At 32.8% G+C, this 22,336-nt stretch overlaps 2 protein-coding genes across 2 annotated transcripts; both read right to left on the bottom strand.

Annotated features, from left to right (window-relative positions):
- Positions 1-14,126: 14,126 nt before the first annotated feature.
- Positions 14,127-15,280, bottom strand: LOC127094771 (polyadenylate-binding protein RBP47C'). Its single transcript, XM_051033553.1, has 4 exons — positions 15,139-15,280; positions 14,911-15,041; positions 14,715-14,811; positions 14,127-14,581 (listed from the first exon to the last, which is right to left on the bottom strand). Exons 1-4 carry the CDS (start codon positions 15,226-15,228, stop codon positions 14,423-14,425), a joined length of 477 nt encoding a protein of 158 aa, XP_050889510.1. The 5' UTR covers positions 15,229-15,280; the 3' UTR covers positions 14,127-14,422.
- A 185-nt stretch (positions 15,281-15,465) lies between these two features.
- On the bottom strand, positions 15,466-18,728 carry LOC127095513 (nucleolar protein 16). Its single transcript, XM_051034194.1, has 4 exons — positions 18,721-18,728; positions 16,042-16,310; positions 15,803-15,924; positions 15,466-15,590 (listed from the first exon to the last, which is right to left on the bottom strand). Exons 1-4 carry the CDS (start codon positions 18,726-18,728, stop codon positions 15,474-15,476), a joined length of 516 nt encoding a protein of 171 aa, XP_050890151.1. The 3' UTR covers positions 15,466-15,473.
- Positions 18,729-22,336: the final 3,608 nt, after the last annotated feature.

The raw sequence follows: 22,336 nt of genomic DNA, 5'->3' as shown, positions 1-22,336 counted from the left end.
AAGCCATTTGATTTGTACTTTCAGAATAAATAAATTTTGTCTAAAACCCTGTGTAAACGGCTGTAACGATGTTTCATGTGCGTAATGACATTTTTTCGTGGCCATAACGACGTTTTGGCTGCAAATTTTTTTCTCAGCCGTAAAATGGTGAATAACGGTATCAGAAGGCTCCGATACCATTTTGGCGCGACCGAATTCGCGGTTTAAAACCTTGCTCCACACTCTCACTAGAATGATATTGTTGAGTAACTTGTAAGGATTTCCCAACTTTATAACTACGTCTCTACATTGTGGGATCAACACGAGACTGTTAAGGTTTCTACATTGGACGTGAAAAATTGATAACATCACTTCCAATGCCTAGCTACACTAACTCTACGAGTCTTCACCTTCACAATTCATATCTATTATCAATCGCATAGTCACCCTAAAATATGATGCATGTTTAATCAAATTTAAGATGGTAGACGAGACATGTATTTCAGAGACTCGTGGGAGCACCTAGTGCACTTTGACAAAGAACTTGTTAAGAATAATAAGTCAGGTGTGGGTTGGAATCTCACATTGATTATAAATATGGAGACATGAGCATTTATAAGTGGGAGAATCCACGTACCTATCACCTTAAGGTTTTGAGTGAATATGTGGTGTCTCTCACTTGTGTCTTACTTTTAACCCAATGTTGATGCTCCTCCTCATGACCTAATAGAACCCAAGTTTCATTGTGAGCAGGTGCATTGAAATTGGGTCAGGCCATTTCCATAAGTTTCCAATTGTTTTATCAGTTTAGGTTGGATTTTAGGGTTGCATTGTTATTTAATGTCTTAGGATGTTAATGTTAATAGTAGTTTTGAGTTAATTTGCGTAGTGATTGTGAAGATAATTTATTTCCTTGTGAGAATTGACTTAAATACTCTTATGGAATGTTTTGTATCGCATCACATAATTATTTTAAAGAGGAAATCTAGTCTTCTTTTGAATTAGTTGAAGTACGCCTTTACAACAAAAGAAAATCTTATTTAAATTGATTATAAATTTTTGAGTGTGTTTGGATTGCATTTTTTAATAGCAAATCAATAACCATATATAAATATAAATAAAAGGAAAAATGTATATGAAGAACAAGTGGAACAAAGAGAATCAAACAAATACAAAAACAAAGTTAAAAGCCAAAATCGAAACAACAACTAAAAGAAAAGCTAAATAATCGAATCAAAGAAGAGAGAATAAGTCGACCAGACCAACAATCTAATTTATCTTAAAAATCGAACAGAATAAAACTCTGGAGAGAACTAATTATATAAAGTTAAACTCGATCACCTGCACAAAACAAAATGAGGTCAGCTGACAACCCGGGCACCCCTAAATGTCAAGTCAAATGAGTGAGCATAAACCCACTTCCATGTCAAACTAGACATCCAATGATTAACTGACTAACTTTTCTTGATAAAAAAATTATTTTATTATACATTTTCCAAATTGTCAAAACCATCAAACTCCATATCGTAACCAAACCTAAAGAAAATAGTTTACCTTGATCTAGACCATAAAACAATTCAAACAACCTTAATATTAAATGCGGTAGAGGTCCAGACCGATCAACTCACCTCAAACCTGTATACTATATAGTTGAAGTAACATCACACCAAATAAAAAGATTATCAATCGACTACACCTGCCTAACACATAATGCACTACAAAAGTCAGACACAATACTACAACTTTGAAAGATACACAACTCTTCCAAACATTCTCGAGTCCCCACAAAGCACTGCTTATTTTCGAATAGCCAACCATGGTCAGAAGGATATCATCAGCAAACCTAACCAAGAACCTCCTCGTTGGATAGGTTCCCTAACCAAATAGATTTCCAAATATTTAAAATAAGTGGATAGATTCCAAACCAAATAGATTTCCAAATACTTAAAATAAGGGGCTAAACAAGCATTTAAACTTTAGTACAGACAAAATAGAAATTTGAGTAAACAAAGCAACCAATTTTTTTCATATCAAAGTTTCTTTTTCTATTGGATGAGATCTATTTGAATTAATCAACATCATAAAATTATATTTTATATGTCATGTAATTGGCTGAAACATATACTATTACCACTAAATCACTCTTAATGTTTTAATTTTTAGTTTTTCTGGTTCGTCTCTAGAAAAGTGTAAGGGTGTCCCTTAGAGTTGACACGTCGACATGCAATGTTTTAAATTGTTATATACTCTGCAGCTGCAGCTGCAGCTGGAGCCATAATGAAAATGTTTAGGTAAAAGCAACCATAATGTAACCCTAAAAATATAGGATAAAAGATGTATCCTAGCTACTTCAGTTTAGTTTTTATTAACTACTTTAAAACCGGTTAATTGCTAAAGTGATTTTAATTCAATTTAAAATCAATTTATATTTATATTTTTAAATTTATTAAGAATTAATATTTTTCAATTTTCTTCTTGTTTTTATAAATAAAATTCAATTTCAAATTCAATTTTATTTACTAATATATTTTCCATATTTAAATTTTTTTTTTTGACTTTCACAGAAATAAATATTTTTTTCTTATTGAAAATATAAAAATAAATTCAAAAAAATATTGTTTTATTTTCAAGATTTGTTAACATAAATGTTTTCATTTTTTATTTTCTGAGTTTTATTATTATTTATAGGAAAATATGTTTTGAGTTTTTTTTTTAAATCATTATTTTCAATCTTTTTTAATTTTTAGAAAAAAAATATTTGGAACCTAAGACCAACTCCAAGAGCATATCCTCATATTATTATTATAAGTAAATTTAATTTAATTTTTGTTTATTCAATAATTGATTATCTAGTCCATATATAAAATAAATATATTAATTATTAAATAAACTAAAAATGTTAATTTTTTTATTAAATAAATTAAAAATGTTAAATTTTGTAATAGTAGTGACCAGAGAATGTATTTATTGATTCACAGATCTAAAAGACATAATTGAAAATTTTGAAAATAAATAGAGTTCAAGAATGACCATCCATTGATGTGAGAAACAATTGAGAAAAATAGATTCATCTCGATGATGTCTATTAAAATGACACAGACACCCTTTTAGTTTTGAAACATGCACTAACCTATCCTAAACATACAAATAGCAATGGAAAGTTTTAGTGACAAATCAAAATCGTAGGTAAATGTGATATATATACTCACCGTTTTTTACTCTCATTAAAAAAATTAGAGAGGATGCCAACCTTAATTTAATAAACCTTAGAGGAGGTTAATGTATATTTTAAAATTAGAAGGGGGTGTCATACCCTAATTTTTACCTCTAAAAATTCCACATATAATTTGCATCCTTGCACACAAACAAGATCATATCTTCATCACTCTCTCTCTCATCTTTGAGTTTTGCTTTTGCAGGAATCATCAAGCACCTTTTTCTTGATGTTTTTACTTTTGTGTTTATATGATTAATTGTTTATCTAATCACTAATCAAAATAACAAAAATATGCTTTATTTTTCTTAAGTTTATGTTGCAAGATAGGGATTTTTAATCAAGAGCATCTCAAAGTTTTGTGGCTTACGTCTCAAAGAAAGTCAAAGGTTCATGTGTTTATTTCCATGCCCTCTTCAACAAGTAACTTCAAGCTTTGAACAATTTAATCAAGAGGCAATCAAGGACACCTTATTTTGAGTTCAAATGATCACCCATGTGCTTTCAAATGCAAGAAAAGTCCAAGTACACAAGCTTGTTCCAAGGGGTTTGACCAAAACGTCAATATTTTGAATTCAAGGTTCCAAGGAACACAACTCCTTCAATTCTCAACATTTTTGAATGCTTCTTTTTGTATATGACTCTTCTTAACATCCTCTATAACTTCTCTTTATATGATAATAACCAATTATACTTGAAGGATCATCAAAAGTATAGAGACATTATAGGTCATTTGTGGACTTAGTGAAATTTGACCTCTTTTCAAGTGACTTTTCTCCAACTTTCAAAGATCATAACTTATTGAATTTTCAACATATGAGGCTAATTATTTTTTCAGAATGTCATTTATGATTCCCTCTACAAGTTTGCTTCAAGTGTCAAGGTCAAAATATACTTGGAAGGCCATGGAATTCATTGAAACATTACAGATCATTTCCATCCATGAAACACTCAAATTTTTCTAAGTTATATGATCAGTTTTTTATGCCAACTTCAACATGACATAACTTTGTACTCAAGCATCCAAATGAAACCTTTCTTGGCACATTGTAATCTTTGCCATGATGTTAACACATTGCCAAAAGCATGGGATAAAAAAGTCTCATGAGTAGGATGTCCCATTAGGTTGAACATGGTGACTTGTAACTGAAGAAATTAGCATGTGATTTGGACCTAAACATGTTTAAACAAATCTCCAGAAGTTAATTGACCCTTGAAACACATCATTTGGCTGAGTTTCGATGAGTTTCAAGTCACACATTCGGATCAAATTCATTTTGCACGAATTCTGCATCTTTCCACACGTATTTGGATCCAAACACGTTCCCTATAAATAGAGGAAGCTATTGCATTCATTTTGAAGCTTTTGAGAGCCAAGAAATCCATGCTGCAACTTGAAATTTTTCCAAAAAATTTAGCTATCGCGTTTTGAGTTTCAGGTTGTTTCAATCCAATTTCTTGATTTCATTAGCATCTCCAGCATCCTCTGAAACTTTTGCAACAATTCCCAAGTTTTGAGACCTTCTGAAGTGCTCTAACCAGATCGAGCTTCATCAACTTCTGATCACCATTTGAACAAGGTAGTTCTGAGCATCATTTGAACTCAAACAAGTTACCACAATGTAGTCATTCACTCTCTGATACTTTCCCCTAACTTATCTGGTGTTGATTGATCATGTTCATCATTTAATTTTATTTTTCGTGGATTGATTATTTCTGAAACTTCTTTGAAATTCCCTTTGCTCAATTTATATAAATGAATTTGGAGCATGAGGTTGAGTTCGGGATGAGAAGATGATCACAATGGTGGTGATCTCATGTTCTGAATTTACCAAATGATGAAGCTCTGGTGAGAGCTCACCGGAGAAGACGACCGGAGTTTTCTCAGATTGTCTGAGTTTGGCCAGACACGTTGGAGGAACAAAATATTCCAATTGGTTGGATTTGAATTGGATCTTGTGTATTGCTTGCAACGTATTCCATTGTGTTCTCTAACATGTGGAGTGTTGGATCTGCCACGTCAATTAATGAGGCGTGATCCAACGCTCAGTGTTTTTTTTAATTTTAATTATTTCTCTTTTATTATTTTTAATTGTCTTTTCTTTTAAAAATTCATAGTAATTTCATTTTTATCCAAAAAATCCCAAAATAATTTTAAAATTATCTTTTATTTTTTTAATCTGATTTGTATTTTTTCACATTTTATTTCACTAATTTTCTATTTTTCATGAATTTTATCTTTTCTCCTTTGTTTTAATTGGTTTAAAAATACTTTTCTGCATTTTTAAATTCTGGAAAAATTATTATATGCTTCTTATTTTTATTCCAACCTCTCATAATTTTCTTGGCCATTTATTTGGTGATTTGAAGGACTTTACGAATTTTCTGTTTTATTTCTATTAAAAAATCCATTTAAAAATACTTTTGGTGTATTTTTGTTTCATTTAATTGTATTTTATATTTGTGTGATCTTATGAACTTCTGTTGGCATTGGATCATGATGGTTTGTACTTCAAGTCTCATCAAACTCAATGGATCCTGGGTGTTGATGGGGTGAAAATCCTAATCAACCAAAATGGATGATTGATTTTGATGATGACTTGATCAAAACTTTTGGTCCAATTTGGGTGTGACTTTTCTTGTCTCATTCTTCTTCATCTCTTTCTTTTCCCTTTGATCAATTGGGTGGTTTGTGTCCATCTTGTTCATGATGTGTGGATTGATACTTGATGAACTTTCATCATTTCAAATCTATCTTCTAAGTGGTAATGGATCATTTAAGATACCTTGGATTGATACATAAGTTTGTCTAAGTGTCATGAAGTGTGGATTGAAATAATGGACCATCCTTCTATCCCTTGTGCTTAATCACCCCCTTTCTTTCTTCTTTTTTTGTGTGACATGACTTTAGGAGAATGATTTACATATCATTTCTCTAGCATGTATTAACACAAACATTATTACTGACCGACCTCAAATAGTTGTGACTTCTACATAAGTCCAATTACGATTGCTTAACATAACACTAAATTTATCCCAAAAGCAAAGACATTTTTATAAGAGAGATTGTAAGTCTCCTACTCCTCATGGTATTGTGTCAAAATATTATTCTTTTCCCATTTGTGAGAGCTATTGGCATACTTGTTGATTTCATCCAAGTTGGAGCCCTTCTCATAAATGATGTATAGGTTCATATTTTCATGCTTGTGGATGAATAGTTGAGTGTTATCCAAAAAATGACCGAACTATCCTACATTATAATTTCTAACCTTATTTACTAACATTTTACTTGTATTAACTTTTATTTCTAAGTCATTTACTTTAGGCTCTTTTACTTTATACTTAATGTTTAGCATCCCATATCATATTATTTGTGATTTTGTCATTTGTTCTTTGTCCATTTGGACTTTACTTCCATATCTTTGTAAACAAAAAACTAATAAGAAGAACCTAAATAGAAACTTGGTTATCCTGATTCATGGACTTGTGGTTACTATCATTGTCATCATTATGGAGTTATGGACTTAGAATTAAGATCTTGACCTTTGGTTTGGGACTTATAATTTGAGACCTTAGAATCCATCTGGTACCTTTGACTTTGGATTTCCTTTGGAGACTTGGTTGAGTTACTCTGGTTTCATCTGATACATGAATTCTTATTTTCTTATTCTGACTTGCTTGAGACTTAATCCAAAGGAGGGAATTCTTGCTTGACTTATATCATAAAGCTTTATATTTCTTGGTTAGATCTTTCCTCCCTAACTTTTACTTTATGCTTTAGGATAGTCTCTTCTTCTTATCCCCTTCTTTAATTTTCAAAATCTTGTCTCTTTTTCAAAACCTTCTTGTTTTTTCTTAAACTTGAACCACTTTCTCAATAAACCTTGACTTTTGTCAAGTGATATTCAAAACACTTTTTTCTAATAAATGTTAATTCATCTTAAGAATATTTAGACCAACTTCAAAAGACTTAAAAAAGTACATAACTCATTAAACCATTTTGTGCCCTTTGTGCACTTTTCCTTTTAAAACTTTTCTCAAAGTTTAAACATGAGTCATTTTCCATAGTTGAGATATAGTTCTCCTATCCCCATAGTATTAATGATAATTCTTTTCGATCTAAGAGAGCTAGTGGCATACTTGTTGATCCTTATCCAAGTTGGAGTCTTTCTCATGATGATGCAAAGTTCTCATACTTGTGGGTGATTAGTTGAGTATTCTCCTTAAAATGACAAAATGTCTTTTCATAAAAAATGAATCAAAACAAACATCTTTGTTATTTTTACCATGAACTACGAGGTTTTGATCCTCCATTTCACTTTGTTGGTACGTAGGCATGAGACTTTAAAAGGTCTTCGCAAACACAAAAGTCATAAAAAATTATTTCTTTTCCCATCTCTCCAATCTTTTGTAAACAATACCCATTTTCAAACAAAATGACACATTTTCAAAGAGGTTCCTATGGAGTACCATGGATGTTTAGGGTGTTACCCTTTTCCTAACTAACCCCCAAACCCTTGTTCTCTTTTATTAGTTTTATTTTAAAATTTATTCGGGTTTTGTTCATACTTTTTCCCTTTTCCTTTGGAAATAATAAAAACGCGGTGGCGACTCTTGCTTCATGAGTTAAGTTAATCGATAACTTAATCTCAAAATTTTCACCGCTACAAAATTATGCTTTAACTTTCTGGTTTAGCGATGATTAGAAATCGGTAAAGTGCTGAAATGTAAAGAACACGACGATATATCCTGGTTCCCCTTACAATCTGAGAGTACTTCAGTCCCCTAATGAAGTAAGAGATTTCACTATCTGTTTAGAACTTTGTACAAACCTATCCTAGATACTATACACAAGTTCTTAAACCAATCAATAAGGACAATCCCCTTATGATCTTTACAAAGTGAAACAAGAGAACAATCCTCTCTTTTTTACCTTATTGCTTCCAACAATCCTAGACAACAAGGTATTCACATCAATATGAATTTTATACAAGAGTTTGAATTTTGATAATAATGTATATCAATTACTAGAATTGATCTTCAATATCAAGTATGCAATTCACAATATGTTATTCAAGTGCTCAAATATTATAGTGTTGAAACTTTCAAAAATGCAATGAAAATGTATGCAGTAAGTTTGAATCAAATTTTGTATGACAAGACACTTATTTTGAAAATGAGAGAGTAATGAGTTTGGATTGCAATGAAAGATGTGTGTTTTCAAAATATGATAAACAGAGTATTTATAGTACCTCAAAACTTTCTGAAAGTATATGAATGCATGAAAATATATCACACTTAAGGATGCAAAAACAATTTTGTTTGAGTCAAAATTTGAATGAACCACTGTCACTGCTTCAGTGGTAACCGATTACCAAAGAGGACGTAACCGGTTACACCTGAAGCGGTGTTAAATCATTTGAAAAAATAACGTGTGTAACTGGTTACCAAAAATGGTGTAACCGACTACACCTGCCATACCCAGCCAAAAGAACACAAACACGCGAATGTGTAACCGATTACCAAGAAAGGTGTAACTGGTTACACCTGCTTTGAAACAGAAAAATACTTATGAAAATGAGTTTTACCCAGGTTTCAAGATGTTAAAACATGTATGCAATATGACATGATTATCATAATTTTTTCTTGAGCATTTAATAATGAACATAATGGAAATGCTTACTTGTACCTCAACACATATGAATTAATCAAACCATCCAAAGCTATTCTTCATAACTTGAATTTGAAAATTGATACTTTTACTCATCCCTTGAGAGATTCGAAGTTGTCTTCATCAAAACATAATGTTGGAAAAGCTTGTCTTCACATTCTCCCCCTTTTTGATGATGAAAACCATTGAAAGTTGAAGTGCTTGAATCTCTTAGAACATTTGAGAAACTCTTAAGTGAATACTCCCCCTAACTTTGATAACTCCCCCTTGATCAAAGCTCTTCCTTCATTCATAGAAAATTTGACATCTTTGTTGCTGCAAAAGTTAGAGACAAGCATACACATACACATATATCTTCTCCCCTTTCTCATTAGCAAAAAGGATGGGGGAAAATATTGAAAGTTGATGTAGATATAAAAAAAACAGAAACTACATGTGTGAACACACACCACATGCTTAAATATGAAGAATCAAAATAGAAGGAATAATTCACAAATGAAATTGTGAATTAACTCAAAAATTAATAATTAAATAAGTTAGTTTATTTAATAATTGAAATATTAAATAGTTATTGAATATTAATAGTTGAAATATAAAATAGTTAAAGTATTTAATAAATTATTTTGGAAGTACTGAAATACTTATGTGATATATATTTGTGTTGTAGTGTCATAAACAACTTGGATAGTTGGCATAATGGATAGAGAAAACTTTGTTAATTCAAAGGTCATAGAGAAATTGAAAAAGAAAAAAAGAGCATGCCACATCTTCCTCGTTTGTCAAGTCACCATTTTTTAACGGAAATCTAACCTCGGGGACTAACGACAACACAAAAGTGAGGTATAGGCACTTCGACAAAAAAAAATGCAGGGATCAAATTCAAAAACACGATAACTTATAGGGACAAATAGATTATTTAAGCCTATATATATATATATATATATATATATATATATATATATATATATATATATATAATATATATATATATATATATATATATATATATATATATATATATATATATATATATATATATATATATATATATATATATATATATATATATATATATATATATATATATATATATATATATATATATATATATATATATATATATATATATCAATTGCAAAATCTATGGCGTTCCTGAAGCAGTACCAATACAACACTGATGTGACTCCTAGTCATACTCAATTGCAAAATCTTACTCAAAAGTATAATGAGTCGTTCAAAGAGTACACCCAAAGACCTAGAGAGTTGGCTGCTCACATTCAACCACCAATGTTGAATAGGGAGTTATTTGATATGTTTCTGGGTACCTTGTAGAGCCCATACTTGGAAAGAATGATATGCATTAATTCTTCGAGTTTCTCTGACCTGGTGATAGTCAGAGAGTACATCGAGAGCGGTCTCAAAAAAGGAAAACTCCAAGGCACCTCTAATAGCCAAACTAGTGAGAAGGATTCTTCTAGCGATGCGTAAAAGGAATAGGAGGATGAAACTAATACAATCTGGAAAGCTTCACAAGCTCCATCTACGATACCTTATGATTAACATCCATATGTAGCGGCTATTCAATGCCAGCAATCACTGTTTCTCAGTCCTCAGTACGAATAACCATGGGTTGTTCATCCCGTAAATCAACAAGCCTATGGCCACATATGTCAAAATCAACCTAGACCTCAAAATAATTTGGAAAGAAGGAATTTTCCTTTGGATTCAATCCCGTAAATCAACAAGCCTATGGCCACATATGTCAAAATCAACCTAGACCTCAAAATAATTTGGAAAGAAGGAATTCTTCTTTGGATTCAATCCCTATTGAAGATGTGAAAACACAAGAAATAGGGGGGGGGGGGGGGGGGGGGGGGGGGGGTGTATTAGGTTTTACAAGAAAAAGCTTTTTCCAAAATAAGAACACCACTAACAAGTTAATAACAAAGAGATAAAAACACAAGTATTTTATCCTGGTCGCTTGAAACTCAAAGCTAATCTGGTCCATTCGCCAAAGTGATTTTGCCTTATACACAAGGACTTAATCCACTATAATCAACAGATTACAACCAACACAAAGAATAATATTTTTTTTGTCTTGTCAAGGATCCCATTAAACCTTAGTTTCCTTAAGGACTCACAAAGAACAACCTTCTTTGTCTTCTCAAGGATAACCTCCTTAAGGAATCAAACAGATAGTTTGAATAATATTTTGTGTGTTACAAGATGCTTCTACACAAGCAGATTTTACACAAATGAATAACAAGCACTTAAGGAAAAACTGTATACAAAATAATGATAGTTTTTCACAAAGAAAATAACTTGTCAAGATATTTGTGTAACCGTTTTTTTCTTAAAGTCTCCAAGTCATACTTATATAGCATAAGCATAAGACCGTTGGAGGGCAAAATGAGGAAAGCTCATTTGAACGGTTATCCACTATTGGATGGGAAAGAAATGATACTGCATATTATCCTTTCGCCCATAAAATCAATGATAGGTGTGATGTATAGTACTATTCTTACCCATGAAATCAGGTAGTGGAAAGAGTGTTCCTTTTGTATCATGTACTATTTGATCACGCTCCTATTTTGATCTTATCTTTAAATTCATTGGCTTCTGATGAAAGTTGATGAAGCATGAAAAGAAGAAACATAGAGCTGGATTCAGAAGCCTCAAAATCTTTGGTCAGAACCTTGACAGCGTTAGTAGTCTGACTTGAGATCTTCAGTATTTTCATAATCTTCAAATTCATCAGAATCCTCAGTCAGAACCTTGACAACTTCAATCGCTTGACTTGAGATCTTCAGAATCTTTAGCTACACAACACAACTTCAGAAGCTTACCATTCTTCATAAGTTTGGTGATCAGAGTCACGTCCAGAAGCATGAACTAAGAGAACATTGCAGCAGCAACATAGTGTCTCCTCAGAAGCTTCTGATGATTGAAACAACACAGAAGAAGAAAGAACATTGCAACAACAATATTGACGTCTTTCAGAACTTCTAATAGCTGGCGCAAAAAACGGATTTAGAACACATAGTTCAGAAACTAATGATGTTGCACATCATATATTCAGAATCAGAACTGGTTGTTAAAGCTACACAATAACAAACCATTAAGGTACCAAAATTGTTCTCACACAAATACAATATTGTTATCATAAAAATTAAAGGTATAGATGCAGAACCAAATCTTGTTCTAACACCTATGACCTACAGTCAGCTCTTGCCACATCTGGTTGAAAGCTCGCTGGTGGTTCCCAATTTATTAAGCCACCGCCACAACCATTCCCCCCTGAGTATGACCCTAACGTCACATATAGATATCATGTCGGATCAGTAGGACACTTGACTAAGGATTGCAAAGCATTCAAAGCTAAAGTACAATAGTTGATTGACCAGAAGTACTTAACCCTTCAAGGAGGAAATCTGTTGGTGAACAATAACCCCATACTCGAGTGAGTTCCAAGGCTGCAAGAAGGATCCCTTGAAACACTACAACAAACAAGACCTTAGACAGCGCTTTTTTTAGCCTTAGACAGCGCTTTAAAGCGCTGTCTAAACCTCCGCTGCTAAAGGTTTAGACAGCGCTTTTTTAAATCTTAAAAGCGCTGTCTAAGCCCCCCCCCCCCCCCCCCCCCCCCTTAGACAGCGCTTTGGCCAAAAGCGCTTTATAAGACCCTCTTATTTTAAATTTTTTAGGTATACCTTAGACAGCGCTTTTGAAAAGCGCTGTCTAAGCCCCACCCCCTTAGACAGCGCTTTTTACAGAAGCGCTGTCTAAGGTATACGAAAATTTTTGAAGCTTTTGTTTTAAACCACATTTTTTCCAGGTTTATAAACCAGAATTTCTACCTGTTTTCAACCAGATTTTGACAGACAATTATCACATTTTATATATGCCATTTTGGCCTTTTTTCTACCAATTTTTGGCTAACAAATATATATATATACCAATTCAAACCAATTTTGCCTTAAATGTATCAAAATATATACAAATTTATGTACACATTTACAAGTCATAACATATACTACAAATGTACACATTAATTACACAAATTTATGAACAAACATTGAGCTTTATCATGAATTGACACCACTCCTCTTTGATTTCGTCCACTTGATCCTTTGTATAAAATGCACACTTGAATTCATCAAAGTACTACATAATAATATAACATATTTTGAATTAATTCCAACTATTTAATTATATGAGATATGTGTAAATATAAAAATAACTCATAAGTTAGAAATACATACATCGGTGGGAATCTTTAATCGGCCCAAAGCAAGAGTATCTCGCATAAACCTCAACATGAAATACCCGCAATATATTTGATTACGTTGTTGAGGACACTACATATGAAAAAAAATATGGATTATAAATCCTAAGTTTTATCAAGTGTCATCACTAATATAATAAAAAAAAGTGGTAATTAAAAATATACCGCCACTTTAATCCATGTAATGGAGTTGGCGCCCCTCCTTGAGGTTTGGATATCTCGTTGGGCCCGAAAAGCTTGTAGGACGCTAATAAAATAAAAATGAAGCAATTAGAACAATTCACATAAACTAAGAAAATTTTTGAACATTCTCACTTACGTGTCAATTAGGACCTTCATATCCGGGTATGTTGTCCAATCATTTCCTAACGAGTCAAGATAATACACAATTTCTCGGATAGGATTGATTGCGAGCAACAACCAATGTCCACTGTAATGATTAGGCAAATGTTAGATGGTAACTTGGAAAATAATTATAATAGATGAATTTAGAATGAAATGCTAACCCTACCTTTCAATATTGGGTCACCATAGTAGGATACCCAATAGGGTTGAATATAAAAAGATCTAGGAAAAAATCCTAACCCTACCTTTCAAAGTAGTGATACCTCCCTCGGTAAGATACCTTAATAGGGTGTAGTGACACCCTTTCAAAGTAATAGGTACCTAAAAATGTACTTAAAATTAAACTTGATTGGTAGTGGAAAATTATAGTTACTTCAAATTTCCATGAAAATACCATATTCTCATCCTCTAAACATACAAATAACTAAAGGGAAAAAAATCATGTGTAACAATTTCTACAAACCTGAAGAACCAAATGTAAGATTGTTGCATTTTCAGAGTGACATTCTCGAAAATGTAATTTCAATCTTAGCATTCAAACCATATTCCTCTTGGACAGAAGCGCCCAACAGTTGTGCCACTACACACCCTTATAAAATTCAAATGAAGCAGTCATTAAAAAGCTAACAATGTCAAACAATTGTCAATGGTGCGGATCAAAAGATTTCAATCAAGCACGCACGCTGTCATTCTTAAGATAATTATTGCCATAATTAAGTTCCAAATTCCTCAATAACCATTACTCCTACAAGTCTAAAATAACGATTAATTGAATCCCTACAGTTCTACCTCATGTAATCAAAATTCAACTCCACTCCACAATTAGGAGGGATTCTTGAGAACTCAGACAGATAAAACAAGTTACATAATAGTTTTCTCCTTCAAGAGTGATAGTGCTGTAACTTGTTGTGACTGCTCCTCCTGCAAATCAGCTTACTTGTTGTTGGTGACCTCCATAAATAGGGTAACCCCCATAAGCGAGAGGATACGTGCTTGGATCATGATGAGGAGAAGGCATATATCCGTATCCATCATAAATAGGGGATGGAAAATATGGCCCGGGCCAGCTTCCGAAGTCAAACCTAAACTGTTATCATCATTGAGATAAAATCAGCAAAAATTCAATTCTATGACAGACACTCTGCAAACAATCTAGTACTATAGCACTTAAAAAGAATTTTATGAGGAAATGAGATGAGAAGGAGGGAGAGAAAGATTACCTGTTTATTTGCAGGATTGCGGCCCCAAGAAAGACGGACTGTTTGCTTGCCAATCATTGTCCCATTAAGCTTCTGCAAAGCCTCTTCAGCATTATTTCTGAAAAGGTTGTTTAAATATTATTATTACGGTGATTACATTAATGGAGATTAAAAAGCATATCAATGAAAAGATTTGAGATAGTTTAAAACTTTTTACCTGTTTGCAAATTGAACAAAACCACAGCCCTTTCCAACAGGTATCTTAACAGAGGTTATCTCACCATACTCGGAGAATGTCTGCCTAAGATCTTCATCTGTAACATTAGGGTCGAGTCCTCCAACAAATATCTATAATCAATCAATGATTAGCTATAGAAAACTAGTAATTAATCATAAGTTGCTATAAAGAAAAACCTAATAATATAAGAGCAGAAAGAAAACTCACAGTTGTGTTGGTAGAATCTGTCTCAGATTGGCTCGATGTGCCATTTGACTGGCCTCCTAAATAAAGAAAGAAACAGACAAAACAATTCATCGTGTATATTATATGATTTCATTATAAAATTCGAGAAATAGATATTCACAATATTCATCGTGGAATCGCATTATCTTTTGATTTGGATTTTGTGGGAGTCTATTTCATAACAATATTCCACGAGCAACATCCAAAGTGTCAAAACAAAACAAATCCTGATTGTAACAACATTTCACCCATCATGACCCATACACCTGTAGTTGGTAATCTTCGACGACCCTACACTTGCTCATAAGCCAAGCATTTCACCTTCCAACAATAAGCGGATTCTTGTTCTTGTATATGTAATAGCTCATGCACAATTTCTCTAAAGTCGCAACTGAATGCTGCATAGGATTTAGCTTTATATCCATCATCATTCTCTGCCATAACAAGATCAAAACATCAAACATCCTCCTAAAAACTAGAAAAACAGACTAATAATGTGAAATTGTAATTTGATTTTAACCTCGATTGCAACCTTATCACTTTACAATATTAAAATCTTCAATCGAAATGAACATTGAAAACAGAAAATAAAGAACATTTAACCAAACCAAAAGGTCCTCCAGAAAAGCAAAAATGAAAATCAAACCTGAAAATCAGCTCCATATTTTTCAACTAGACGACTAATATAAAGACGCTGAATTGAAGTCAAAGGTTGAGGAAGTGCACTTTTACCATCTCTTCTCCTCTTTCCCAGTGCCGATTTCAAATCTACAAACCCAAAATTCACAAAATTCAAACTCATTTTAACAAAATATAAACAATTTCTGACACAAAAACACACTAATTGTTGAAGCAAGAGAAGATAATGAATTGAGGAGAATATACCGTCTTCTTCGAGATCACTGCCGGAATCGTTGGGGTCATCGGAAACAGAAAGAGCTTGAAGATTATCGGTGAGGGAGTTAGGGTCATTGACGACACCGAAGGAGTTGTAGTTTTGTGTGACGCTTCCTTTTTCATCCCATTTAGGGTCTTCTGCAAGGGATTGTAACAGTTTGGGAGGAATGGTGAAAGCGGGTTTCAAAACTTTAGGGTTCTTCTTTGGAAGACCCACACGAACCTTAGGTCGAGAATTCTTGTATTTTCTTCGTGGTCTATATTTTAATTGAAAGACTTTAAACAGCGCTTTCTCAAAAGCGCTGACTAAGGTCTATATTTAAAAGCGCTTTCTAAAAGCGCTGTCTAAGGGGGGGTCTTAGACAGCGCTTTCTAAAAGCGCTGTCTAAGACCCCCCCTTAGACAGCGCTTTCATTATTTTTTTAGAACATTTTCCGTGTTTTATTTTTATTTTAACCTTAGACAGCACTTTCTTTTAAAAGCGCTGTCTAAGATGCGCTGTTAAAAAACCTTTTTGGCGTAGTGAAACCAGTGAATCAGACGGAAAGTTCATCCCCATTATATTTTTAATTTGAAGGTCAAAATAATGGTGCTTTTCTAAGTTCATGAATGTTAAATATTTGACTCATATTTTATTTTAATTTTTTAGACAGAAATATTTTATTTATTTTTATTTATCATAAATATTATGAAATGGAATTGGCTGAACATATACTCCTTTTAATTCAACAGCTATAAAAGACACTCCTCTTATTGTCATTTTCATTCACATTCACTTCACCCTTCTCTCTTTTATCATTCTGAAATCACAACACGTGAAACCCTAACATGATAATCCATGGCATCCAAACTCACAACATGTTCTTCCTCGGCAGCATCAACCATCTTCAGTTCATTAGGGGACGGTAATTTAAAAGACTCGTCGGAGCAGCTAGTGTACTCCAAAGAAGAACTCAGGATCCACCATAAGTGGGTCAATGGAAGTTGGATGCCACTATGTCCACAACATGTGAGTTTTTATATTCATTGCTTTTGCGTATATAGGCTGGACCAATTCTAAGGTTTCATTGTTCTTACATGACATGATGTTAATGATAGTTATTAATATTATGGAATGATAGTGAAGAAATCAACAAAACCGTGATGCTGATTTGGAGTTTGAACATTCCCAGTTGAGGGTACATTAGGAATGGGTGCATCATAAATGGGTATGATTGCGATGTGTCAAAATAATTTGTTGTTTGTTGACATAAATACTCTTGTCATGGAATGTTTGTATTGAATTTTAAAGACGAAATGTAGTCTTCTTTTTAAACTGACATGATCTTTTAGATTGAATCTTGTGGCTTCTCATTATGAAGGTGAGGTATGAATTAATTGACAACATGAAATCATGTTTTAAATTTCAAGCATTGCACGATATGCATCATGTTTAACATCAAAGAAATTCCTTATTACACACAATGAAAAGCTATGTTTTAAATTGTGATCTGATTTATAATTGTTGTTAGAATTTCAATGTTTACACTTAGAAGATCATTGCATTCGCACGGAAGAAATCATTAATATCTTAACATTCAATGGAGACTCTACTGAATTTAGATGGTGAATGAGCAAGATGGACACTCACATCATAGATCTTGATGATGAGCTATGGGATATCTTGGAAGATGGCATTGATATTGAAGTCAATAGGGTTGGAATGGTGTCTGACAAAAAATCTGTCACACATGCTCAAAAGAATATTTACATAAAACACCACAAAGTGATAAGCATTTTTGTAGATGCCTTGCCTCATTATGAGTACATAAAGATCATTGACAAATCCATTTCCACAACTATTTTTAAATCTTTATGTGTTACCTATGAAGGAAACTAACAAGTTCAAGAAGCCAAAACAAATCTTCTGGTTCAACAATATGAGTTGTTCAGAATGAAAGAAGATGAGAACATTGAAAGCATGTTGCCAATAATTTTATACAACCTCAAACGTTAAATGGTATCTTGATAATGGTTGTTCAAAGCATATGACTTGTGACAAAACCCTATTTTCCTTCTTATTTCCTAAATAAGGAGGTTTTGTCTATGATGAAGATAATAATAATGGAAAATAATAGGATTTGGCACCATTGATAAGTTCCCAAGTCCAACAATTGGATAAGTTCTCTTGGTTAAAGAGATAAATCATAATTTACTTAGTATAAGTCTACTATGTGAAAAAGGATAAAAATGTAATATGTGATATTTCTGGTTGCAGGGTTATAAAATCTAAATCAAATAAAATTCTATTTATGAGTTCAAGAAGTGGAAATACCTATATAATAAATTTAAATAAAATTCATTCAAATGATGTATGTCTCCCGAGCAACGAGGATGAGTATTGGCCATGGCTTACGAGAATATCTCACATCCACATGTACCACTTGAACAAGTTAGTTCATAAAGATCTTGTAGACGGTCTGCCTGACTTACATTTTGAAACGAACAAATTATGCGATGTGTTCCAAAAAGGCAAGCAAGTAAGGGCCTATTTTAATGCTAAAAATATTATTTCTACCCATCAACTCTTACAACTTCTCCACAAGAACTTTTTAGCCCATCTAGAACCATAAGTTTAGGTGGAAACATCTACACTCTTGTAATAATGGATGACTATTCTCTATATACCCGCACATTATTCTTATCTAAAATAAGAGATGTGTTAGCTGCCTTTTAGAAACTAGTCAAAGTTATCCATAACAAAAAGTAAGTAAGCAATGCATCCATCAGAAGTGAACATGATGGAGAATTCTAAAATGAGGAATTCGATAAAGAGAATGGTATTCGTCACACATTTCTCAATACACAAACTCCCCAACAAAATGGGGTACTAGAGAGGAAAAATAGATCTCTAGTAGGGCTTGAAAGGACAATGCTCAATGACATTAACCTTCTTAAATATCTCTAGGTTGATGCAGTAAGCATTTCTTACTATGTTATGAATCGTGTCTTGATAAGACCAATTCCAAAACAGACACCGTATGAACTATATAAAGGAAGAAAGTCGAATACCTCTCACTTATATGTTTTTCGGTGAAAATTATTTATCCTTAACTTACAGTGGTTTGAAAGACTTCAACCTGCCTTATTTCATCTCAATTTAAAGGCAAGCAAGACCGACCCTTCCTTATTCACCTACTAAATGATATTCAATTATATTCTTGTCTATGTGGATGATATTATCATCACTAGCATCTCATCTTATGTCTTGCAAATCATCATAACCAAACTCAATGTGTCTTTCTCACTTAAGCATATTGGTGACTTGGATTACTTTCTTGGAATTAAAATAAAACATGCGTCCTTTAATTTTGTTCCTCTTACTCAGTCGATGCACATCGAACATCCTCTCTAAAATAAAAACATTATTGAATCTAGCCATGATCATACATCTACGTAGTCTGTAACATCCTAAACACCACACATATTTTATCACGTAAATTAAATATAAAATAAAACCACGTAGGGTGTCACACATTCATAACGCACATGACCTGCTCCGTAACACGGGTTTCAACAGTAAATTTCAATACACACATTTGTAATAAGGATATTTACACGACATCCCACTTATCTGAATCATACCTGGGATGTTTACACGACATCCATCTCATCTGATCGGTGTTATATATTCACATAATAATACATTCATAACTTGTCACTACATGCTCACTTCCATTTTAAAGTATCATCACAGCGGAATTATCATGATAAATATGGAAGATAAAGCAAGTAATAACATCTAGTCTCAACTTCAATTGTAATAACAAAATAAGAGAGTTCTAATCAATCAACTCAACATCTTAAGAATTCTCAACAACAAAATTAGTCTTATGACTTCAACATAATCAGACATAAGGAATAAAATAAGCGTTTAACCCAACCCGATGTTACATGATCAGAGCAAGGTACCACTAGTAAAAACGACAAAATAAATAAGTAATCCAAGAGCTACCTTCCACTTACTTCAGCAATACTACTCTTGAGTATCTGCACGATGCCCATGTAAAGGCAACATTCAAACATAAGGGATGATAATTCATTTCAATAATAACGATATAAAATGAAGAATAGAATACAACATTTACACAATCATGCACAACAATATATCACATTCTTACATCCAAATCATAATCAACATCATACACGACAACATCTCAATTATTATCAACGTCATACAAAACCATATCTCAATTATCATTAACATCATATGTAACAACATCTCATCCAACAACACATCAACGACAATCAATACAAATGCAACACTTATGCAATATACTCAACACCGACTCGACATGCATGTGGTACCAAATATGATCACTCAGGTTCGTCTCACTCCATGATCCCCACCATAGGATCGATTCTCTCTTGGAACCGGAGCACACCAAAATCACTACCATCACCATAGGTAACACTTCACTAATCCCCCATAATAGGAATTAGCTACTCGCACTCGATCCATCACAATGGGATCGAGGTTTACCAAAACTCGTTACCATCAACGTAGATAAAGCTTCACTAATCCCTCATAATAAGAATTATCTACTCACACCCGATCCATCACCATAGAATCGAGGCTCACCAAAATTGGACCGAATCCCGTACACCAAGATGCATGACTCTCAAATAACATGCATTAACACAACAAGGTTCACCTAAAGGATCCCCACACACATCTCATCATTTATGCATCACATCATTCATCATGCAACAACCAACTCATGTTACCACATGAATAACATCAACAAAATAACAGCAACTCATCAATATCTTAACATCATCGACATAACCACATAATTATCACACAATGATATTACAACAATGCAACGATTCATCAACCAAACGTATAAACCAATACATTTATTAACATAATAGGCATGTGAATATTATTAAAACATCTAAACAATCACTACCATGTTATAGGTTTGAGCGTTAGCTTTCTAAAGCTTCAAACGACATCAAAATCGGACTTACGAAATAAAAGTTATGACCAAAATCGTGGTATGTGTCAACAATTCATTAACCGAACGTATGGAAAAAACTTCACCAACATAGTAGGCATATGAATAATACTCAAACAATTCACTTATCACCATCACATTATATCTCTTAGAGTCATCTTTCTGATGCTTCAAACCCCAATCCAAAATGATTCACGAGTTGAAAATTATGATCAAAACCGTGCACGAAGACGTTACTAAAAAGTTGTTGTTTTCTAAAATTTCCAACACAATTTTCATCTTCTTCAACCCCCAAAACATCTATGAAATAATCACCAAAATTATTTTATCCCTGAAACAAAGTTATATCCCTCTATTTCAGATATTCAATGCTTCAAACGACACTCGATTTGGACTTATGGATCAAAAGTTATGGCCAAAACGATTTCGACCGAAAAACATAAAAAAAGGCTCGCGATTGTGACGGACAAAATGCAGAATTTTCTGCGTTTTTCATCGTTGGAGACCTTCCGGACCTCCGATTTAGATTCCGTAAAATGTCAAACGCTCAGAAAATTACAACTCATATATAAAGTTAATTTACAGTTTTAACACAATTAAATCATCTAATCATTGTTTTAAGATTATGCCTAAAACCTTCAAAATTATAACAATGGTGAATATAAGTTCAATCATTAAAACAGAAAACTACACATATAAGGCACACACGAAATTCATCATATAATCGTCATATAATAATCATCATAACATCCAAATTAAAAATTATGAATCAAAACACTCAACGCTAAGGAAGTTAAAGGTTCCTCTATTCTACCCTTCTACCATACACATTACTATTGGAACAAATTTCCACCCTTATCTGAATCCCTTGTAAAAATTCTGAATTGAAATATTCACTCTCTTCCCTTGATCACCTTTTCTATGGTCTCTTTGTTCATTTTTCTCAAATATCACGTAATGTGAAAATCCCCTAAAACTAGGTTCCTTTTAATTTTTTATTTAGGGTAAACTTTTCCAAATCACCAACTTGACCCAAACTTAATTATCTCATATTCCTTCCTCCCACTAATTTTCTTAATTTATCACATTTGGCCCAATTATTCTATCTTCACTAATTAATATAATAAAAATAAATAAAATATTATTTTTAATTATCAAAATAATTCTAAATTATTCTACTTACTTATATCATCTCTCTATATCTTTAATTCAAGGATACATACCCATCCAACATCCAACCATAAAATAAATCATCAAAATGCATAATTCAAATAATAAAAATG

Source organism: Lathyrus oleraceus, chromosome 6, assembly GCF_024323335.1.
Source record: "Lathyrus oleraceus cultivar Zhongwan6 chromosome 6, CAAS_Psat_ZW6_1.0, whole genome shotgun sequence".
NCBI classification, from domain to species: domain Eukaryota; kingdom Viridiplantae; phylum Streptophyta; class Magnoliopsida; order Fabales; family Fabaceae; genus Lathyrus; species Lathyrus oleraceus.
The sequence above is the reverse complement of the archived record's forward strand: the minus strand, read 5'-3'. Positions and strand labels throughout refer to the sequence as shown.